General features: G+C 40.7%; 1 protein-coding gene across 1 annotated transcript in view; it reads right to left on the bottom strand.

The window, feature by feature from the left end:
• Nucleotides 1-23848, bottom strand: part of ablim2 (actin binding LIM protein family, member 2) — a 333460-nt gene that overhangs the window by 83123 nt on the left and 226489 nt on the right. The window contains exons 13-14 of the mRNA XM_048533104.2: nucleotides 22930-23040; nucleotides 12665-12754 (exon numbers count right to left, since the gene is read on the bottom strand). Coding sequence (XP_048389061.1) covers nucleotides 12665-12754; nucleotides 22930-23040 — 201 coding nt within the window. The remainder of the gene's footprint in view (nucleotides 1-12664; nucleotides 12755-22929; nucleotides 23041-23848) is intronic.

Here is a 23848-nt window from a genome sequence, read left to right as displayed (position 1 = left end):
TCCCTGATTTTTCTGATCGCCCCTCACCCTTGCCACTGCAATGCTGACAGACCGCATACCAAAACACTCTCCTTGATCCTTCCTTGTTGTGGCTTCCAATATTTTCCATCTACCAAACTCTCTAATCTTCTTTCTATCATCCCTTCCCATGTTTCCTGAACTTCCGTGGTTCCAGTTTTCACATTCTGATAATCCCATCACCACAGTCTTAGATTAACAGAATCCCCACCATGCAGAAAGAGACCATTCAGCCCATTAAGTCTGCACTGACTCTCTGAAAAGCATTCCACTCAGACCCCAACCTTATCACTGTAATCTTGCATTTACCATGGCTAATTCATCTAACCTGCACAAAGCAGGACACTATGGGCAATTTATCACAATTAATCCACTTAACTGGCATGTCTTTGAACTGTGGGAGGGAACTAGGGTACCAGGTAGAAACCCCTGAAGTTACAGGAAGAATGTGTAAACTTCACAGACAGTTGCCCAAGGCCAGAGTCAAACCCAGATCCCTGGCACTGTGAGGCAGCAATGCTAACCAGTGAGCCACACTTTCACATATGCTGACTTTCCCCAATATTGCCAAATGCAGTTTTCAATCTTCCTCCTTCCACAAATGTCCACCAGCCTTCCCATCTTCCCTGTTGTAGCTTGTTGCCAGAATCCCAGCAGACTGTTAACCAGCCAGCCTTTCAATCTAGTTGGCAATAGTCAGGAACAGACATTGCTAACTGGATCCTGTCATTACATAGAAATATAGTATTTGAGATCAGGAGTAGGCCATTTGGTCCTTTAAATCTGCTACACCATTTGAGAAGGTCAAAAGTGATTGGGTGGTCATCTTCACTTCTTGTCTGCTCCCCATAACCCATGGTTATGACTTTCTGGTCTATCAAAAATCCATCTAACTCTACCCTGAATAAACTAAACATCACAATCCTATTCCTTTTGTGGAACAGAACTCCACATTCTAACAAGTCTATGAAAAAAAAATTCTCCTGATCTCTGACTTAAAGGGACCACCTCTTATTCTTAAACCCTGTCCCTTAGTTCTAATCTCCCTATAAAGGGAGAATATCCTCCCAGTATCCAAATCATCAAGTGTTCCCAGCATGGCATTCCAAAAAAAAGTCTCTAAACCCCAATGATTTACTCTACTTCTCTCTCTCCATAGATACTACCAGACCTGCTGAGTTTCTCTGGTACATTCTTATTATTTCAGATCTCCAGCATCAGTCATATCTTGCTTGCATTATCTCTTAGTATCTTATTTTTACAATAAAATCAATTCTCACTCTTCTAAACTCCAGTGGTACCTGATCCACCTTTCTTCATAAGATAGCCCCTCATTCAAAGAATCAGTCAAGTGAACCTTCTCTGAACTGCTTCTAGTATTTTTATTAAAAGAAGTCCAACACTGTGCATGTTATTTCTGACATGGTCTCAACAAGGCCTGTGCAGCTGCACTAAAACTTTCCTACTTTTATATTCCATTCCTCATGCAGTAAAAGCCTAACATCCCATTGCCTTCCTAACCAGTTGCTGTACCTGCATACGAGCTTTTTGTGACAGAGATCCTTTGGCTCAACAAGTTCCACAATCCCTCACTACAGTTAAATACACAATTGTCAGGAAATTTCTTCTTTTAAAGTCTTATAACACAGACTAGTTCTCCCTACCACCCTCCATATTCCAAGTTAATATCCATCCTTGAACAAACAGCAAAGGCTGATCCCATCACCAAGTCACCCTTTATTTACTAGTGCACAGTACACTAATTTATGACCAACCAACTCAGAGTCAATCCTCAGCTGAGGAGATGCTAATCTCCTGGTTATATTGGTCAGCCCAAGCTTTCCTGATTGGCCCAAGTTAACAACCCCAATCAAGAACCTTGTAGGTCAACTTGGTTCCAATTGCTACAATTCCAAACTACTGTTTGCACTGGCAATGAAGAATAAGTGATGATTCAGTTAATTTGCCAATTTATGAGACCATAAGACATAGGTGCAGAAATTAAGCCATTAGGCCTATCGAGCCTGCTCCACCATTCAATCATGGCTGATAAATTCCTCAACCCCATTCTCCTGCTTTCTCCCCATAATCCTTGCTAATGAAGAACCTGTCTATCTCAGTCTTAAATGTACTCAATGACCTGGCCTCCACAGCCTTCTGTGGCAGTGATTTCCATAGATTCACCGCTCTCTGGCTAAAGAAGTTTTTCTTATCTCTGTTTAAAAAGGTCTTCCCCTTACTCTAAGGCTATGTCTTCGGGTCTTAGACTCTCCCACCAATGGAAGTATCTTCCCAACATCCAATTTGTTCAGGCCATTCAATATTCTGACAATTTCAATGAGATCCTTCTGAACTCCAATGAATATAGTCCCAGAGTCCTCAAATGTTCCTCACATGTTAAGCTTTCCATTCCTGGGACCATTCTCATGAACCTCCTCTGAACCCACTCCAGGGCCAGTAAATTCTTCCTGAGATATGGGACCCAAAACTGCACACAATACTCCAAACGTCGCCTGACCAGAGCCTTTTAAAACCGCAGTAGTATATCCGCGCTTTTATATTCAAGTCTTCTCAAAATGAATGTCAATACTCCATTTACCTTCCTGGCTATTGACACAACTTGCAAGTTTACCTTGAAAGAATCCTGAATTATAACTCACAAGTCTCTTTGCACTTCAGACTTCTGAATTTTCTTTCCATTTAGAAAATCTTAACAAATTCTTACTTATTTTTCCGACATCACACTTTCCCATGTTGTACTCTATCTGCCACTTCTTTGCCCACTCTCCTAACTGTCCAAATCCTTCTGCAATTTCTCCACCTCCTCATTACTACCTGTGCCTCCACTTATCTTTGTATCGTCTGCAAACTTAGCCAGAATACCCACAGTTCCTTTATCTAGATCATTAATATATAAAGTGGAAAGTTGTGGCCCCAACACTGATCCTTGCAGAACACCACTTATCACTGGCTGTCATCCTGAGAAAGACCTCTTCACCCCCACTCTCTGCTTTCTGCCTGATAGCCAATCTTCTACACATGCTAGCACCTTGCCTCTAACACCTGTGCGGCACCTTATCAAAGGCCTTCATGAAGTCCAGGCAGATAACAGCCATTGGCTCTCCTTGGTCTACCCTGGTCATTATTTCCTCAAAACATTCTAGCAGATTTGTCAGGCATGACCTCCCTTTGATGAAACTATGCTGACTTTGCTCTGTTTTACTATACACTCCCAAATATTCAGAAATCTCATCCTGTTCACTTGACTCCAAAATCTAACCATGACTATGGTTAGACTAATCGGCCTGTAATTTTCCATCTTTTGCCTTATTCCCTTTTTAAACAGGGGTGTCACGTCAATGATTTTCCAGCCTTCGGTGACCCTCCCTGACTCTAGCGATTTCTGAAAGATCACCACCAACACTCCACTATCTCTTCAGCTATGTCCTTTAGATCTCTGGGGTGTAGTCCATCTGGTCCATGTGATTTATCCACCTTCAGGTTTACAATCAGTTTTACTAGCACCTTTTCCTTGGTGATGGCCACCATACTCAGTTCTGCCTCTGACTCTCTTAAATTTTTGGGATATTACTCATGTTTTCCACCGTGAAGACTGACGTGAATAAATTATTCAATTCCTCAGCCATTTCCTTGTTCCCCACTACTGTCTCTCCAGTGTCATTTTCCAGTGGTCCAATGCCCACTTTTGCCTCTCTTTTGCCCTTTATGTATCTAAAGAAACTCTTATAGTCTTCATTTATATTACTGGCTAGCTTACCCTCATATTTGATCTTCTCTCTCATTTTTTTTGTATTGCCCTCTGTTGGTCTTTGTAAGCTTCCAGTTCTCTGGTTTCCCACTGAGCTTCACCACATCGTATTCTTTCTCTTTTGCTTTTATGCTATCCCTGACTTCCTTAGTCAGTCATGGTTGCCTCATCCTCCCTATACCATGCTTCTTTTCCCTCGGGATGAATTTTTGCTAGGTCTCCTGGATTATTCTCAGAAACGTCTACCATTGCTGTTCCACTGTCCTTCTTGCTAGGCTCGTCTTCCAAAGAATTCTGCCCAGCTCCTCCCTCATAACTCTGCAGTCATCTTTATTCAGCTGTAATGCTATTTCCTTTGATTCTATCTTCTCCCTCTCAAATTACAGAATAAATTCTGTCATTTTATGATCACCAACTCCTAAGGGATTCTTTACCTTAAGCTCCCTTATCAAGTCTGCTTCATCGCACAATGCTAAATCCAGCACAGCCTATTCCCTCGTGGGGTCCACATGAACAGCTCCAAAAAGCCATCTCGTAGACATTCCACAAACGCCTTTTCTTGCAATCCACTACCAACATGATTTTCCCAGTCCGCCTGCATATTTGAAATCCCCCATGATCACTGTGACTTGGCCTTTCTTACACACTTTTTCTATCTGCTGGTGTGTCTTGTGCTCCAGCTCCTGACTATTGATCGGAGGCCTGTACACAACCCAACCATGGTGTTTTTTTACCTTTGCGGCTGGCTTTTTCTGACATTGCAATACTTTTGAATCAAGGCTGTGGTTAGGGCTGCTCAGAAAGAATTTTAAACAATTACCTGAATATTCACTTGAACTCAAAACTATAATCCAGTGCATTCAAACTACAATCACAGTTTAAAATATTTCTGAAACTGAAATGGGCAAATACTATGGCCAAAGTTTTCTGGACATTGTCCAAAAAACAAGGCCATTTGGTGGGTATCTGTGTGTGTGTGTGTGTGTGTGTGTGTGTGTGTGGAATGATTCATGTGTGTGTGGAATGATGCAACAATTCCTTCAAGGGGAAAAAAATTCTGATGGTACGATCCCAGATGATTATAATATGGATGCTAGCGTGAAATCTGCCAGCAAGGCACGTTGGCACTGGGGAGCACTTTTCTAAAGGTCACAGATTCAGTGCTGAGAAAGATTCAGAGGCCTGCTGTGCTCTGGCAAGATAGGTGCCTGGGCTCATAGACAGAAGGGTCGAAGGAAAGACCCACATCCGCATGATGCTGGTAAGGTATGAGGCACTGCACATAATACTCTTTCAGTGACCAGGTTTGTTTGTTTCAGCTACTCACACATATACACACAAAACAGATATGAATAGGATCAGCCACATTGAACAGCAAACCATTTCCATGGACCATATATGAAAACTATTAATGTTGTTGTTGCAGAGCAGAAGTGCAAAATTGTGGAGATCGTCTGGACAAGAGGGTGGTTCAGCATTGCTGAGGTCCATACACTTGGTGGATCAGATGGCTGTGGAGGTTTTCAGCGGCCTTAACCAGCTGCCTGTTGGAGATGGTTAATCACCAGTATTAGGTAATAAATGGCATTGGACAGATTTCTTTGATACATAATGATAATGATGGAGCTCTTGTTGTCAGTTTGCAAAGGGAGGACAATGGAATGATGGCAGGGAAGGGAGAACAAGACTGGGATGACTTCATAAGGTAGTGTGAATAGAAATAAAGTTGGAACATTCACTGAAAAATGTTTTAACTGCAAAAGGAAAACCTAGAATTGTCCTTTTGTGTCTCACGTGGATGCTAACTCTGCTCCCTCATCTGCCCAGACCAGATGACCCCTTGGGAATCAGGAGGGGGAAGAAGAGACATCCGAGAGGGCAGTGTCACATTTTACACATGCACTCTCCTCTGACTTAGTTCCAAGCACCTTAGAGGGATTTAGAGATGGTGAGACAACATGAAGGGTGCAGTACCAGAGTGCTGAAGAAGGTGCCAGAGTCAGAGATATTGGCTCACAGTCTCCTCAGAAGACTGATGCTCCACTGGGCAGGTACATGGAGTCTTGGGGAATCACCTTTTGTGGCACAGTATTTGTCCGATAAGGAGCAGATATACTGCCCTCTGATAGAGCTTCTCAAGGTCCATCACTGCCAGCGAGCTCGTGAGCTCAATAGGATGTCTTTGTTCACAAGAAACTGATCAATCTCACAGAAAAACATAGTCAGCAACATTCAGAGCAGCATTCAGCCAGCAAAGGGTGCAATTCTCCCTCAATATCCTGGATCTGTTTGCTCAGAGTACGAGTTCTGAGTCCTGACAACCATGGAATAAATAAGGAGCTGTGGCCCTCCACAGGATGGTGGCGCTGTTGGCACAGGGTTACTGGAATGGATGACTGCTGCTCACCAGCAGCTACCGCCATAAACCCCAGCTGAAGGCCAGCTGGGAATGTGGATGTTACAGATAATGGTGAAGGTACTGAGAGCTCCTCATCTTCCTCCACCTCTCCAGCTGCTCTATCACCATCTGTTCCATAGATGCTAGAGACCATGGCTGAAAGTGCAGAGATGCAGAGGACATGGTCTAAAGTAAGTGACCTAGCAGCACCTTCATAATGAAGCTGGCCAATGTGCTCCTCAAAGCCAAACAGAAAGAGAAGTGAACAGCTTGCCTCCGCCTCTTCTCATGTAACACAAGCATTCACAAGAGTTACCTCTCCGACAGCAGTAATAGGTACACCATGGTGACATTTATCACTTTGTAATGATAACAATTGAGCACTTCATGAATACAGTACATCTCCCATTGTCGGCCTCTGTGTAGGTTTGTAATGTTAACAGTTCCAAAGGAGTAATTAGGACGTGAAGGTGCTTGGCAGTATGTCATCCAGTAAAGACTGTTGAATTACATGGCGTAATCCTGCTTCATTGTACTACAACACTCCAGATCAAAGATTTCAAGCATCGCTTTGTTCCTTGCATCATTATTTTTCCGTCTCGATATCCTTTTCAGGGCTTGTCATCAGCAGACTCCAAACCAGATGCTAATTATCAAGTGGCTGGCAAGCATGAGTGTTGGGTGCAGGATGATTAGCTGTACTGCAGTGCTGCTCTCTGGGTTAGATGCTGCTTTGTAGTTCAGTAGGCCATATGTCAGCAAGTTAGCATCAGTTGTCTGCTGTGCGCAGCATATTGGCCTCATTGGTCATGTGACTGGCTTTCTGTGTGTTGCTGAGAACTGCAGCATATGTTAGCCTCAACCAAAAATCACCATTGGTCATAATATTTTACTGAGTGTTTAAGGAAGTGCAACACTGTGGTCGTGTAATCAGTCATCATATTCCATCTTGCATATTTCTTAGTTTTGAAGATCGGTTTATGCAGAATAGTTACAAAAGCCAGTAAAACTCGTGAATGAAACATACGTAGAATCACAGAATCCCTAAAGTGTGGGAGCAGGCCTTTTGGCCCATTGAGTCCACTCTGACACTCTGAAGAGCACATCATGCAAACCCACAACATCCCTATAGCTCTCCACTTCTCATGGCTTACCCATCTGATCTGCACATCCCTGGGCACTGTGGGCAATTTAGCACGGCCAATTCACCTAAGGTGCACATTTTTGGACTGTGGGAGGAAACAGGAGCACCCAGAAAAAATCAACATACTGCTCCAATTCATCTTGTATACCTTGAAATGTAGAACCAGCATGACCAGTATATTCATTTCCAAGTATCACTGTTGTCCATTTTTATCCCTTGAATAACTTTTCAGCGTGGGTGACTCATTCATACTCAATTACATTCATGTGAGGTGGTCAGGTTATGACAGTATTACTACCATCTCATTTCACATTTAAGATATCAAAGTTGATGATGGAGAGATAAGCAGCCATACGATCGTGACATCAGATTCATTGATGGTCCTTCACTGCCTTGTGGCGGGCTGTGAAGTGTCATGGATAAGTTTAGAAACAATGCTCAGGGATCTTGAAACTCTGAAGAAGGATCTTTGGGCCTGAAATATTGACTCTGTTTTGTCTTCACACATGTTGTCAGACATGCTGAGTCTGTTCTGTTTCTGTTTTTGCTTCAGGGATCTTTAGGTGACAGTATGTTATATTGGCGGGCACAACAAAAGTCTATTCTATATAAGAACTTGTTTGGCGATGATCCCCTCTTGCACAATCGCAGCCTGGGCTACATAGCCATGCCTCTTTGCTGTTCTGCCATTGGCAAGCTCCTCCTCCATACTTGATATCTAAAGGATCAAAACAGGCTTCGTCCTCCTCCTCATCTTTCTCTTCAAGGGTAGAAGTTGTAAACACGGCTCGTCCGCATGTATTTGAACATTGCTCCATGCACAATATAGTGAAGCATGCAGCATACATGTCTTGTGGTATTTTCGCCACAAAGGTTGGTTGTTGCATAGAACATAGCAGCCTCAGAAAGAGGGGGAATCTACATGCAATAAGTAAGAGGCAGGGCTGTTAGAAGCGATTGTGTAGAGCTAGTGTGTTGGCAGTCAAGGTCATACAGAAGTGTGCTCCAGAAGAATTGGAGGAGAACTTCATTTCATCTTTGACTTTACTCAAGTTCATAGATACTCACACGTCTATTAAAACAAGGTCACTTGTAGAAAATGGATTTACAAAAGAGTCCTACGCTCGAAAAAAAGATGAATTAAGACTGTCCAGGCTACAGTCATACAGAAATAGACCCTTTGGTACAACTTGTCCACGCTGACCAGTCATCCCAATCTGATCTAATTCCATTTGCCAGCATTTTGCCCATAACCTTCGAAACCCTTCTTATTCATACATCCATCCAGATCCCTTTATATGTTGTAATTGTACCACCCTCCATCACTTCCTCCAGCAGCTTGTTCCACACATGCATCAACTCTCTACATAAAAAGTTACCGCTCAGGTCCTTTTCAAATCTTTCCCCTCTCACCTCAATCCTATGTCTTCTAGTTTTGCACTCCCCTACCCTGGGGAAAAGACCTTGGCTATTCACCCAATCCATGCCCCTCATAATTTTATAAACTTCTAGAAGGTCACCCCTCAGCCTCCCATGCTCCAGGGAAAATAGCCCCAGCCTATTCACCTGCTCCCTATAGCTTAAACATCCTTGTAAACCTTTTCTGCACCCTCTCAAGTTTAATAACAGCTTTCCCATAGCAGGGAGACCAGAATTGAACACAATATTCTAAAAGTGGTCTCGCCAATGTCCTGTATAGCTGCAACATGATGTCCCAACTCCTATACTCAATGTTCTGCCTGATGAAGGCAAGCATGCCAAATGCCTTCTTTACCATACTGTCTACCTGCAACCCCAACTTCAAGGAACTATGCACCCGTATGCCTAGGTCTCTTTGCTTGGCAACATTCCCCAGTCCTTCCTGGTTTGTCTTACCAAAATACAACATCTCACATTTATCTAAATTAAACACCATCTGCCACTCCTCAGTCCATTGACCCATCTGATAAGGTCCCATTGCACTCAGAGGTAATTTTCTTCTTTTTCCACCATACTACCTAATTTGGTGTCATCTGCAAACTTACTAACCATGCCTCCCATATTCACATCTCAATCATTTATATAAATGACAAAAAGCAGTGCACCCTGCACCCATCCTTGCAGCGCACGGTTGCCCTCACACTTTGAGACTAAAAATCAATCCTCTACCACAACATTGTTTCCTACTTTCAAGCTAATTTTGTATCCAATTGGCTAACTCCCCCTGGATCCATGTGATCTAAACTTACCAACCAATCTACCATGTGAAACCTTGTCAAATACTTTGCTGAAGTCCATATGGACAACTTCTACTGCTCTCCCTTCATCATTATTCTTTGTCACTTCAAAAAACTCAATCAGTTGATGAAATATGATTTCCCACCCAAAAAGCCATGTTGATTATCCCTAATCCATCCTCGCCTTTCCAAATGCACGTAAAAATCGTGTCTCTTCAAATCCCCTCCTGCAACTTACCCATCACTGAGGTAAGGCTCACTGGTCTATAGTTTTCTGGCAGCCTTTCTTCAATAATGATACTATATTAGCCAATCCCCTGTCTTCCAGCAACTCACTCATGGCTGTCTAACTAATTTCACGAATATCTTTAACATCCAAGTGGGAAATGTTTCAACCATGCACACTGAGGATATTATACTCACTGCAACACTAAAATTTATAAACCAGAGCAATATTTCAGCTCAGCATAAAGTTGGTGCAAAATAAGCAAGTTTGTTGTATTAGGTGACCTCACATCTCCCTAAATTTTGCACTATTTTTTCAGTTTATTTCTCACTCAATCAGACCCCACATATAGCAATGTCCCATAAATAAAATGCTAACACGTTGTGCACATACTCAGGCACTTGGTAGCTTACATTGTTAAGCCTCCAATTGAATAGTTTCAAAATACAATTCCAGATCAGCAATGCTAGGTATTTTCCATATGCTTGCCCGAGTTAGTTCAACATCAGCACCAGATAATTTTTTAGACTATTATATGGAATTGGTAGGTTAATTTAATGGCTAATGCTGAGGATTGGGAGAGATAAAGGAGAATTATGGACTATTTCACCAATCACAGAAGGCTATGGTCACAAAGACGATAACTTGTATGCCACATTGTTCTGAATATTTGGCAGGGAGCAAGGAAGCATGGCTTTGTAACTTAGACTGTGACTGTGCAAGAGGGAATCATTGTTGAATGGGTCCTTGTGCAGAGTATATTTTCATCGGGTGAGCATTTTTTTCATTTGAAAATAAGTGAAATGCACATTTTTTGTGTGTGTTAGCTCAGCATGAGCATATTTGAGGCCCATTTTATGGTAGCAGATCTGATGTAAGTTCATATGCCTGCACAGGTTTTGAACTATTTTATCTTCACTTGCGCAGCTGATGTCATGTCTGCAGACCAGAACACACAAGTGCCTCTAGCTTCATGAGAAGTGTTAAGGGGCTGCAGACGTAGATTGTAGTGATATCCACAAACTTTGAGACTGCACAGGTAGTATAAATGGTGGATTATTTGGCCAAGAATAGAACAATTAATAATCTGGGAATGATTATAAAATAATATTAAAATGAAGAGTTCAAATGAATTTATAAGTCTCATGAGGAAATATAGAGGCATTTATAACATCTATGCCTTGATATCTACACTGTTTCTGTCAAGGCAAGACATTGTAGTCTGTAACCTACTTGTTTCCCCTGCATTTTACTTTACACGAGGCAGATACATTTGAGAGTGAGAAATCACCCAAAAAAAGCAGTAGATTACCAAAATAATTGAATCTAAAAGCCCACATATAAAAAAGTTACTACATAAACTTAAAGAAAATGTGCAGTATATAAAGTTTTTGCATCTCTTTCCTTTATCTCTCACCCTTAGTTCTTTCATGCCCTTGTTTTCCTCTTTCCTGGAGTGACTTCATATAGTTCTCTATCTCTACCTCACTTTACTATTTCATTTATTTTGTTTCTTTCATACGTCTTTTCTTTATTTTGTCTCTCTTTACATCTTATTGGGCTTATCAGCTTCTTATTTAATGTTATTTACTTCATTTTAACTGTCCCTTCCTTCTACTATCCATATGGGTACATCTAGATATACCAGGATAATATAATCCGGTGTGCAAACAGAAACAAATCAGGCTCACTGAGATGTTCCAATGTGTGCACGGCAAATCTCTACACTATAATAAAATGTGGGGCTGGATGAACACCGCAGGCCCAGCAGCATCTCAGGAGCACAAAAGCTGACGTTTCGGGCCTAGACCCTTCATTAGAGAGGGGGATGGGGTGAGGGTTCTGGAATAAACAGGGAGAGAGGGGGAGGTGGACCGAAGATGGAGAGAAAAGAAGATAGGTGGAGAGAAGAGTATAGGTGGGGAGGTAGGGAGGGGATAGGTCAATCCAGGGAAGACGGACAGGTCAAAGAAGTGGGATGAGGTTAGTATGTAGGAGATGGAGGTCCGGCTTGGGGTGGGAGGAAGGGATGGGTGAGAGGAAGAACAGGTTAGGGAGGCAGAGACAGGTTGGACTGGTTTTGGGATGCAGTGGGTGGAGGGGAAGAGCTGGGTTGGTTGTGTGGTGCAGTGGGGGGAGGGGACGAACTGGGCTGGTTTTGGGATGCGGTGGGGGAAGGGGAGATTTTGAAGCTGGTGAAGTCCACATTGATACCATTGGGCTGCATGGTTCCCAAGCGGAATATGAATTGCTGTTACTGCAACCTTCAGGTGGCATCATTGTGGCACTGCAGGAGGCCCATGATGGACATGTCATCTAAAGAATGGGAAGGGGAGTGGAAATGGTTTGCGACTGGGAGGTGCAGTTGTTTATTGCGAACCGAGCGGAGGTGTTCTGCAAAGCTTCTGGATTTCCACATTTAAGTGTGTTTGTGGTCATTCCAAAAGTTGCTGTTAGTTTCAGAGAAGTAATGGCTGCAAACACTGAGAGTCTCACCATCATTACAATGGCAAAACCAACTTGAATAAGCATGTCACGTCCGCAATAACAATACTGAATAGTGCTTCGAGCACACCCATCACATTCTATTCTTTTCACAAATAGTTTAACTGTGCTCTTTAATAGTTTAATTTAAATAGATTAACATTTTCATTAGGATAATGAGGGGGAATCTAGTACAAGTTATATGATATTATGGCCAGTATTTTTTACCCTATGTCACCTGTTGACAGTCATGTACCCTATATTCTCAAAGTCGAAACAATCGAAACAAATATAGCATTTCAATGACAGTGAGGTTTTGCAGAACACACATACTCTTGTATAGTGCCAGAATTATGGAAGATGCAAAGAAAGTTTGTGTTAAATCCAGCAAAGCACATGCAGTTCCTACCTGGTACATGAAAATGTCTGGGAGCCTGGACATAAGATTTGCTGTCTAGGTGCATGGATAAGCTGGGAGTGCTCCGACGACTTTCACTGCCTCCAAAGAGAAAAGCAAAGAAGGTACAGAAAAGAAATGGGAAGCAGAGTAACATAGTTATATGCCTAGTGGTAGAAGGATATAATGCCATAGTAAGATTCAAACAAACTTGGTGACAGACCAGTATTTATAAAGCCATGGAGCAACACCTTTTCAGATGCCCATAATGCATAAACATGTCTAAACTAAAGAGGTTCAGATTTTCCTTTTCAGAAAAAGAATGGCACCTGTACTGTACTAAGGTTCTTGACGTCAGGGTTGGTGCTTAGTATCTTGCATTTACTTTTCATGCCCCCTCCACCTCAATATTGTAAAAATGGGAACACTGTCCATTATTTTCAGCCAGTTTTCTCAACAAAAATTCAAGTTTACCTATGGCATTATATAATGTTGAACCAAGCAAAAGTTTTAATTATTGGTAAATAACACAGATTTTGGCCTTTAGTTTTAATTTGTAAACAAACAAATTCTGGAATGCATTGTTTACCAATAATTTGAATTTTTCTGATGCATTTCTCCATCAGTATTGAAGCCAGGGTAAATAGCTAGTGTATATAGTCATGATAGTCACTGAAAACTTTAGACAGGTTTTTGATAACTGGTTGCAAGGTTTGACAATTGATTAAAATTCTGCCAAATGAAAGATTGCAAGGGTACAGAACAATATTTAAAACTACACCACTATATTTGTGCATACATTTGATAATAGACATGTATGAGGTTTGTGCATTTTGAAGCAATATCAGTAAAAAAGAAAAAAAAATTCAGATAATCAGGAAGAGTCAAAGCAAAGCAGCACTTTCCAAGTTCCCTGCTCAGCAGAAGAGATTCATCCTTTTTTAATGTTTCCAAATAAAGATGGTGTACTTGACCATTTTACGTAACATACCAAGCTGCATAAACTGTGCCAAGACAGAAGACAATTGCACATGATCTGTGTTCATTTAGTATTTGATTCATCAGCATAATTTTGAAAAAAAAAGACAGTAACACTATCCAGATAAAAGATACAAGTGCACACATTCTGCCACAAGTTCAGGGCCCATGCCGGAAATGATCTCTGAACGTCAAGTGATGTATGCAATGATGTGATACCATGCTGTACTATACTCCACAGGACTAAATGGTTCAGTATAAGGCAATCTCTTATGATTTGTTACAATTTATCTGCCATAGAGAATGAAAACCAACTTGTATACAGTATGTATAATTATTGCTTTTCATTGTTATTCTCTTGTGGGATGTAAGCATCATGTCTATGGGAGTGTTGTACCAGAGATTTTGGTAATAGAAAACGATCATTTGGTAATATTTTTACCTCTTTGACTTCAATTCCAGCTTTCTTATATTTTAAAATGAAACTTCAAGTTTACCTATGGCATTATATAATGTTGAACAAGCAAAAGCATTAATTAATCGGTAAATAATAGAGATTTTAGTTTTTGGTTTGAATTTTTAAACAAATAAATTCTGATATGCATTGTTTATCAAAAATTTGAATTTTTCTGATGCATTTCTCCATCAGTATTTGAGGCCGGGCAAATAGTCAGGATATCTACTGAAAGCCTTACATAGGTTTTGATGACTGGCTACATTTGACATGTCATTAAAGCTCTGCCAAATGAAAGATGGAACGGGTACATAATAATAATTAAAACTACATCACTATATTTGTACATACATTTTATAATAGATGTCTGAGGTTTGTGCATTTGGAAGCAATATCAAAAAATATTGAGATAATCAAGAAGAGTCAAAGCAAAGCATCCAACTTCCAAGTTCCCTACTCAGTAGCAGAGACTGGTCTTGCTGACGGAACTAGATCTAGTTAATATTTAGCTACGAAGCTTCAATGCAGCCATGCTAGTGGCCTTAATTGTGTATAGTTTTATGAAAAAAACTTGAATTATTGAGTGAACTTTTAAAATTCCTTGGAGTTCTCTTTGAAAAGAAATTTTAAGTTTTCATGAGAAAACTCATTTTCCAGCCCTCAAATCTGGGGGGGTGGATTGATCTGTCATAAAAAGTCACCAAGTGGTTTTGTCATATGAATTAGGTCTTTTCAATGTATTTGTAGTTCCAAACCTAACCAGTTCCATTTTTACTCCTTGGCACTGCAATGTATGCTGGAGGGAAAGGTCCAAAGCATGTCAAATCCCACTAAAATGGTGTTCAAAAATAAACATAAGATTCGTAAATTTTCAGGAATTACAGAAGTGATAAATCAGTCAATTTGGAGAAAAAAATCAAATTGCAAACAATTTCATTTACTGCTAATAATTTCTACAAATGTGGACTGTACATTTTTCCTTTTGAATGAACATGAATGTGAGAAAGTAATTTGTTCTATCAGCCACTTTCACTTTATAGATCATCTATATGTTGAATTGAACAAACAACCCAAGAAATTTTATCTACAATAATTACTGCAGTAAGAACTCCTCAACTGATAAACAGTGTGAGAAGCTTTATAAGAAAACGGATAACTGTCGTATTTTGAAGATAAACAGTTTTAGATGGTAAGGCTTTTGATTTAATACATGCAATCACTTTGTCTCTTAATATTAATTTGTTAAGTAATGATTGTAAGTTCTCAACTGATTAGAAAATAGTTCTTAATTTTTTATGCAGTGTAGAAGATGGCTACGTAACTCGATTGTGATCGGCTATTTGAAATCCCAGCCTTTGACTGTGCTTGTAGCAAGAATATTCATATCGGTGGTTCAGTTCATTTTCTGGTCAATGCTCAGAATATTGATATTAGAGGACTCAGAGATGGAAATGCTGTTGAATATCAAGAGGTACTGGTTAGATTTTCTCTTGTTGAAATAGTTATTGTCTGGCACTTGCTTTATATGAAATGTTACTTGTTATTTATCAGTTGAAGCTTGAATGCGGTCCAGGTTTTGTTGCACTTGGACATAAGATAGTTTAAGTATTTGAGGAGTCATAAATGCTTCTGAACATTGCGCAGATGTCAGTGAACATCCCTACATCTGACCTCGTGATAGAGGGAAGAAAATAATGAAGAAGCTGAAGAAGTTCATGACCTATTACCTTGCTCTTAAAAGCTCCCGAGAGATGTTCTGAAGCTAAGATAATTGACATTCAATGGCTAAAACCATCTTTCGGTCTGCTGGGTGTGACTCCAACCAGCAGAGAGGTTTTACTCTAATTTCCATTGACTCCAGTCTTGCACTCAGTGAAATGGTGCCTTGAAGTCAAGGATAGTTGCCCTCACTTCCCCTCAAGTTCAGCTCTTTTGTCCATGTGTGGGCCAAGACTATAATGAGAAAAGGAGGTGACTGGACCTGACACATCCCAAATACAGTGAGCAGGCTGTTGTTGAGAGAATGCCACAGAATAGCTGTGTCAATGACATCTTTTATCACCTTGCTGATGATTCAGAGGAGACGGATGTGACAATAATCAGCGTAGCCTCGAAGCTCAGCTGCCTTCAAGTTCCATGCACAGTAATCGGAATTGGCACACCAGCTGCGGAATTGGTGGCTGGTTTGGAAAGTCACTGCCTTGGAGGTCTGTGTAGCCAGTAAGAAAATCAGAGGAAGCGTTGATGGTTATGGGGTGAATTGGATTTTCCAGCTTCTTTTTTGTGGACAGAACACAGCTGGATCAGTTTGCACACTGCCAATTAGATACAAATGTCATAACAGTACAGGGACAGCTTGGTTAGTTCTGGGGGGCAAGCTGCTGCCCCTAATGGTGTGAGTGCTGTGAGGACTCCTAGTCTTTGCAATATCCAGTGCCTTTTGAGATATCATATCGTGTGAACTGAATGGGCTGAAAGCTGGGTTCTGTGATACCAGGGACCTTAAGAGGAGGCACAAATGGATTGTCCACTTCCATTTCTGGCTAAATGTTTCAGTCCTGTCTTTTGCACTGATATGCTGGGTTCATCCATCATTCTGGATATGGACATTTGTGTAGCACCTTTCTCCAGTGAGTTGTTTAATTGTCCACAGTCATTCATGACTAGATGTGCCTAGACTGCAGAGCTTAGATCTGATCCACTGCTTATTGAATGATGCATCTCTATTGTACGTTGCATACACACTGCTTGGGACACAAATAGTTCTGCATTATAGTTTCACAGATTGACAAGTCATTTTTAGGTGCATATAGTGCTGCTCTTAGCATATATCCTCCTGCACTTCTTATCAAACCAGGGCTGACCGCCTGTCTTGAAGGCAATGGTAGAGTAGTGGGTATGCTGGGTCATGAGTTTACAGATTATGTTTGAATAAAATTCTGCTTATGGTCTGCAGTACCTCATGGATGCCAAATATTGAGTTGCTAGATCTGTTTGAAATCTATCCTATTTAGCATGTTGGTTGTGGAGAGTATTCTCAATGTGAAGACAGTACATAGTCTCCACTAGGACTGTGAGGTGGTCACTTTTACCAATACAGTCATAGACAACTGCATCTGATATAGGTAGATTGAAAAGGACAACAGCAAGTACATTTTTCCCTTACTGTTTGCCTCGTCACATGCCACAGGCCCAGTCTAGCAGCTGTACTCGTTAGGATTCAGACAGTAGTGCCACTCTTGCTGTTGGGCATTGAATCCACCACACAGAGCATTTTCCCAGATGACCACTCCTTAGTGTATTGTGGCATTCATCACTTCTACCAGTGTGAGGTACAGTGTAAGAGTTGTTTCAGATAGTTTGCTGCCATCAGTCCTTCCTTGTATTTGTTTAGTCTTGGGCTACCCAGTGATTAGAGTATCTGTAGCAGAGGCAGTGTCCTGAAATAACTAGGTTACTATTGCATAACAGCAGGGGAGAAAGAGGGAGAGAGAGATAGAGAGAGAGAGATGCCTGCCATCAGCAATCAGCAAAATACAGATTGCCCCATAAAATAGCTCTACAGAGCTGCAAATTATGTAAAGTGGCCACCCACCTTTTTGGGGCAGGCAACCTCCATGCAGCTGATGCTGTCATTGGTAAATCACCATGACAGCAAGAATGCATTGGTAGCCAATCCAACACAGATTCCTTGCAGTTTTATTCAGGTCTGCACTTCTCAGTTGACCAAATGGTTTTTACTAGAAGATGGGCTGATAACCAGAGGAGGTGGGTTTAATTTTTTTTTGGCAAAAAAAAAGTCAGGAGATGTTGGGTGATGTTCCCTTCAATTTTTCCTGCTACTGTGCAAAACCTTGCAGCATCTTGTCTGGGAGTCAAAGTGTCTACACACTGACTGGCATGAACAATCCAGTGGATGTGCAGACGCATGGCCCAAACCTCAGAGGGAACACTGGTGATGAAGTGAAATTATTTCACTCATCAAATGATGATGAACTCAAATATACCGACTGAAAGGGCAATTGAATCAGTTACAACTGCAACTTGCAACTGGCAAATGGATATATATTTTAAAGAATGAAAGGTGCAGGAACATAGAAGAAGTATAAGGGCACGGGGCTTGCTGGATTGTTCTTTCAAAGAGTTGACATGGACATGACGTAAGTACTTCTGCACTGCATACTTCTATATTTTTACAACATCATTGTAGGGCAGTGGCTTAAGTTATTGCTGCACCAATAAAATGTCACAGATAGTTTGAAGAATGTTATGTTTCACTGGTATACATTGTCTTCTAAATAAACACGAATGGTACAAAACTTAGCACTATTGTCAAGCATGGCAATCTTTCCTTGACAGTTTTACATCCAGCAAGTTGACATATAATAAAATGATGCAACTGAAACAGAGAACCACACACACCAAAGCCATCTGACACTTGACTAAAATAGACACATGATGCTGCGAAACACTGGCAGGCATATCATATAACCGCCTAGGTTTTGAGACAGCCTGGCAACACTGGACACACAAAGATGATCAAGACTGCCTTGATGTCAGCTATTAAACTATGGGGAAAAATATGTTCTCATCAGTAGCATTCTGTAAGTAACATCAAAACTGAATTTGCATTACTGCATAATGACAAGTTAATGTTTTAATAATTGAGATTTTACTCTGATGGAGGGACTATGGATTATTTCATGACTTGTAAGCACAAGCACAAGATTGAGGCACCCTTTGATTTAACTTGTGATTTGAAAGAATTTCCAATGCTATGGGAAGTTTCTTTCTATTTTATGCACTCGTGCTATAACTGCATTCTTAACAAGTATTTTATTCCCTGTTTTTAAATGAGCTGAACATTCAGTGAGCATTTTTAAAAAATGTATTTTGGCCATATTTTTCCTGCTTGTATAGTATGAAAGGTAAGAGAGAGGCAACAGTCAATTCTGGATCGCTGGAAAATGAGGTTGGAGAAGTAGTAATGGGGAATGAAGAAATGGCAGAGGAACTAAGTAGGTACTTCATGATGGAAGACATCAGTTGCATACCATAACTTCAAAAGAGTCGGGGCGAATATGAGTGTAGTGTCCATCATTGAGGAGATGATGCTGGGGAAGCTGAAGAGTCTGAAGGTGGATAAATAACCTGGAGCAGATGGACTACATACCAGAATTCTGAAGGGACAGCTGAGGAGATTGTTGAGGCATTGATGTAATTATCTTTTAGGAATCAGTGGAGTCAGGGAGAGCTCCAGGCAACTGAAATAAAAGCCGAATGCAACGTTCCTGTTTAAAAAAGGGAGGAATGCAAAAGACAGAAAACTATAGGCTGGTTAGCCTGACCTCAGTTATTGATTGGATTTTAGAGTCCATTATTATTGAGGAGTACTTGCAAGTGCATGGTAAAATAGGACTGAGTCAGCATGGCTTTGTCGAGGGGACATCTTAGAGGAGGCAATAATCAAGTTAGACAAAGGAGAGCGAGTTAGGTGAGATTAACATGTAAACTATTATCCTCACCAAGAGATCTAACACAGACCCAGTGAATGTGCAAACCTGTGCTCCAATATTAGTGTAATGGCTAATAATTAGACACTAGTTGCTGTCAGGCAGTTTTATTGGGTGGCCCACGCTGATGGTATACCTGAAACAAGGCATCCAAAACAAGTTGTCTATTTCGAGCTCTGTCACAGCAAGAAGTTACCAGGAGGGCAGAGGGATTTCCTCAAAGTCTTCTTAAAAATACCACGTTACCCCATTTACGCATGGGAATTTCTAGCCTATGACCACCTAAACTGGACAAAAAAAAGCGTCCTTGAAGATATTAACTATCTTAAGCATCTCTGACATGGCCTGGTGGAGGCTAAACACAAACAGTAGAGGCAGCGTGCAAGAATCCGACCATCCCATGCCTATTCACACACCACCATCTGCACCAGTGGTAGGGTACGTAGATCCACCACTGAATTATTTAGTCATCACATGACCCTCACCTCTGGAGAGGACAGAAGTCATTCTGGAACTGGTATCTGTCTAAGTGAGACAGTAAGCTATTAATCTTCATGCCATCGACAAGTTGGTGTAATTACCAAGGCTTCAGTTATTGAATTCATAAGTTTAAGGAAGAAGAGCTTTAATTCCTATTTATTATTGGGATGTGGTTTATTGAGTCAGCATTTCTTCAAGCGATGAAATACCATTCAGTTTGTTTAAGAACTGACAAGTGGTGTTATAGCTAAGGCATATTTGCACATTTGGGGTCCAGCCTCCAGGGTCTAGCATTACAGTAAATAGAAGCCAAAACTGGGTACTGATTGGTTTTAAGAATGGCTTAAGGGCTAGGATTTTCAATGTATAGTGCTAAGTTAAGTTTAGGTTGTTTTAGAAGCCAGGAGCACTTCCCACCGGTCATGAATTGCAAATATATGATTACTGGTTACTTAGAGATCTCAGAAGAGGCTATGACATGTATAAATAGAGCAAGAGAGCCAAACATTCAGCAAACAGCTATGAAATTGTACATCTCCAACGGTTAAGGTGAACTGAGAAATTAGAGTCGTAGTCTTCAAATTGCAAGGGAGCATTTTTTTTACATATGCTAGCGTTAAGTTGGCTGACTTAAAATTTTGATGAATATTGTGAACTAAGATACCGGGTTCAATGAACAAAGAACAGAATATCCTGGAAGTCGCAGAACCACTGAAAGACAAGACTGACATGAGTAGAGGCTGTGTACCATGCAATGCTTCCATTAGCGAAATATTAAGTTGACCAATCAATCTGGTTAGTTTGAATTCTAATGTAGTAATTCTTAGGCTGGGATTTAGTATCAAGTCATTAGCCAGGTCCTTAGAAAAATAACGCCTGTCTTCAAGAGTCCAAATAACACAACTTGTGGAGCTGTGAAAATCTGGTGGAGATGGAACATTTTTAGAACGAATTAATCATGGCAGTTCCCAAGATATCTTGTATGATAACCTTGCACCAAAGAGTTGAAAAATGGAGGCTGGAATCCCTAGTGGTTGATAAATCAAGCCTCATCTGAGTGCGCCAAGTTTACCAGATGTGCACAATTAATGACTCCCTGTACAGGAGGGTAAGCAACTTCAGCAAATTTGAGAGCCTGACAGGCATGACCAGTGTTAAAACGAATGGAAATAGTGCCTTGGCCAAAATTGCATTGTCTCAATGGTGCATTCTCTTGTGGCAAACACTTGTGGCAGTAAATTGAGATTGTGGAAATAACAACAACTTCATCCACTTGGAAAGTGGTCTTATTCAAGAACATGGCAGCTATCAGTAAAGGCCTGCTCCAAAAGCCAGGCATATTTAGATATCACTGCTCTGTATTTTAAGAAACGCATTCTCTCGCTGCATGCCCTATGTGGGCAACATTGACTCTTCAGACCAGAACTCTATCCTGTTTCTGTTCCATGAAGGGATAACAAGATTGCATATGGAAGGCAGGCCTTGTTGTTTCTGCTTCTCCTGGTGCTGTTACTGTGGCTCCTCTTGTGTTACTTCTTGATGGAGGTCAGCAGGTTAATGCTTTAGCTGCATAAGTTGTTCAGGTTTCAGTGATAGCTGATAGCAAGGAGTTCAAATCAAAATGTTTAAAATCCAAGGTAATTGAAAGGACTTCAAAAAGTTGGAAATCAAGTGTGAAACAGCAAATTCACACACAGAGCAGGTGCAGTGAGCAACATCCCAGCAACTATACAATTTCTCACATCAAATATTTTTAGGCCTCTCAGTTCCATTAACTAATATCTCTCCATTCATCTTGCTGACCAGGGAAAGTTCCACAGAATTTGGGAAGCCCATGTATTAGCTGGTCAAGCCAGAATTCTGGTTCCAGTACAATACAAAATTTAAATATTTGAATATGACTATTTAAATATTTTAATAATGACTGACAGCTCCATGAGAATTTCCTGCTAATTTCCAAACACCTTTACTAAAATGTGGATCCAGGAACCACCATATCAAGTTCATTTTGGAACTGTAAACCCACACTGAGCCTTCATCTGCTAAAATTCTAGCCCATTCTACAATTGTGGCTTAGTTTATCATTTGATTACCTCCATCCACTTGTCTGTAGGTTTGTTCGATTTATACATAAAATATGTCTTGCTGCTACATCTGGGCATAATACTACTCTTGTGAAAAGAATGACTAGTGCTACATTGCTCTGGCAGTAGAAAAAAATGTGCAAACCTCACTACATTTGCACTGCTGCATATGTAATTATAAAATCATGCCCAGCATATTATGGATGTAGAAAAGCATTCAAATTCTTCAAAGCCTATAATGACCAGAAGACGTACTGACAAAATTTTTCTGTAGCTAATTTGGAAACCATTAAGAATAGAGTGAGTTATAATCACTGGAAAATTGACTGTATTGCAAACCTAGTGTACAGATTTCTCTGCTTAATCCTCTACATTTTGTCTGAATGAAGCCACGTGTCAAAGAGTGTAGCATTAGAAAATGTAACTCAATGCATTGACAAAAAATATTTTGTAATGCAGTTAGAACTGAAAGGGTGGGCTGCAGTAATGCCTTAAATTTACTTACAAACACTACGTAATTTTGAAGGGTTAAAAATGCATAGTACTAATTGTGAAAAACAGCTCTGCAATGCAGCTTTGATTAGCCACATAACTCTTGAATCAAATATGCTAAAAGGATACTATGTAAGATTTGAAACTAGCAATGTAAATAACACTTCCCAGTGAAATTTACTGACATCAAGTTTTCTATACATACATGCATAGACCCTATCACTTTGGATAGGCACAGAGTGGTACATCTTAACAAGTTCAGCACGTGCATCTTACCTTTAAAGTAAGGAACATAGTTAGGTGTGAGAGTGGATGGAGGACTGGAGTGAGTTGACAAGGAGCTGTAACTACCAGTATGCAGAGAATGAATACCAGCAGAGGTGAGCTCTGAGCAGAACAAAAAGGATGCAAGTAAAGAGAGAAAATTGTTTAAATGTATTCGGTAATTAGGATTGGTAGCGAGATTGGTTCTAATCTTCCACACACAAGTTATATTAATTCCTTTTCAATCTTGTCTGATAGACACCAGACAGTGAATAATTTGGGTTGAATCCTGGCAGCTACCAATACCAATCCTAAAGAAAAACATCTGTGAGTCAGATGTCCCTGTTAACCTTCATCCCCTAAAGAAACATCTCACCTCCATTTGATATGTTCCTGGTGACTGTGGTTGACATTGGGAATTGTAAAGAACTTGCATTTATATATAGCACCTTATCATGTCTCTCAATAACATTCCATGGCACTTCACAAGCAATTAATTACTTAAAATGTGGTTACTGCCATTTTGTTGACAATAAAGACATCAAGAATTGAATTCCTACAGTGTGGAAACGGGCCCTTCAGCCCAACAAGTCCACAGTGACCCTCAGAGCATCCCACCCAGACCCATCCCCCACCTAATCCACACATCCCTGAACACTATGGGCAATTTAGCATGGCCAATCCACCTAACCTGCACATCTTTGGGCTGTGGGGGGAAACTGGAGCACCCAGAGGAAACCCACAAAGGCATAGGGAGAATGTGCAAACTCCACACTGACAGTCGCCTGAGGGTGGAATCAAACCTGGGTCCCTGGCACTGTGAGGCAGCATTGCTAACCACTGAGCCACTGTGCCTACACAGCCAGGTTCAATGAAAAGAGGAGGAGATGAATGGCCATTTATTAACTTCCAATTATAATTATTGTCAAAG

Source organism: Stegostoma tigrinum, chromosome 1, assembly GCF_030684315.1.
Source record: "Stegostoma tigrinum isolate sSteTig4 chromosome 1, sSteTig4.hap1, whole genome shotgun sequence".
Classification (NCBI taxonomy): domain Eukaryota; kingdom Metazoa; phylum Chordata; class Chondrichthyes; order Orectolobiformes; family Stegostomatidae; genus Stegostoma; species Stegostoma tigrinum.
This window is presented reverse-complemented; position numbering and strand designations above follow the sequence as displayed.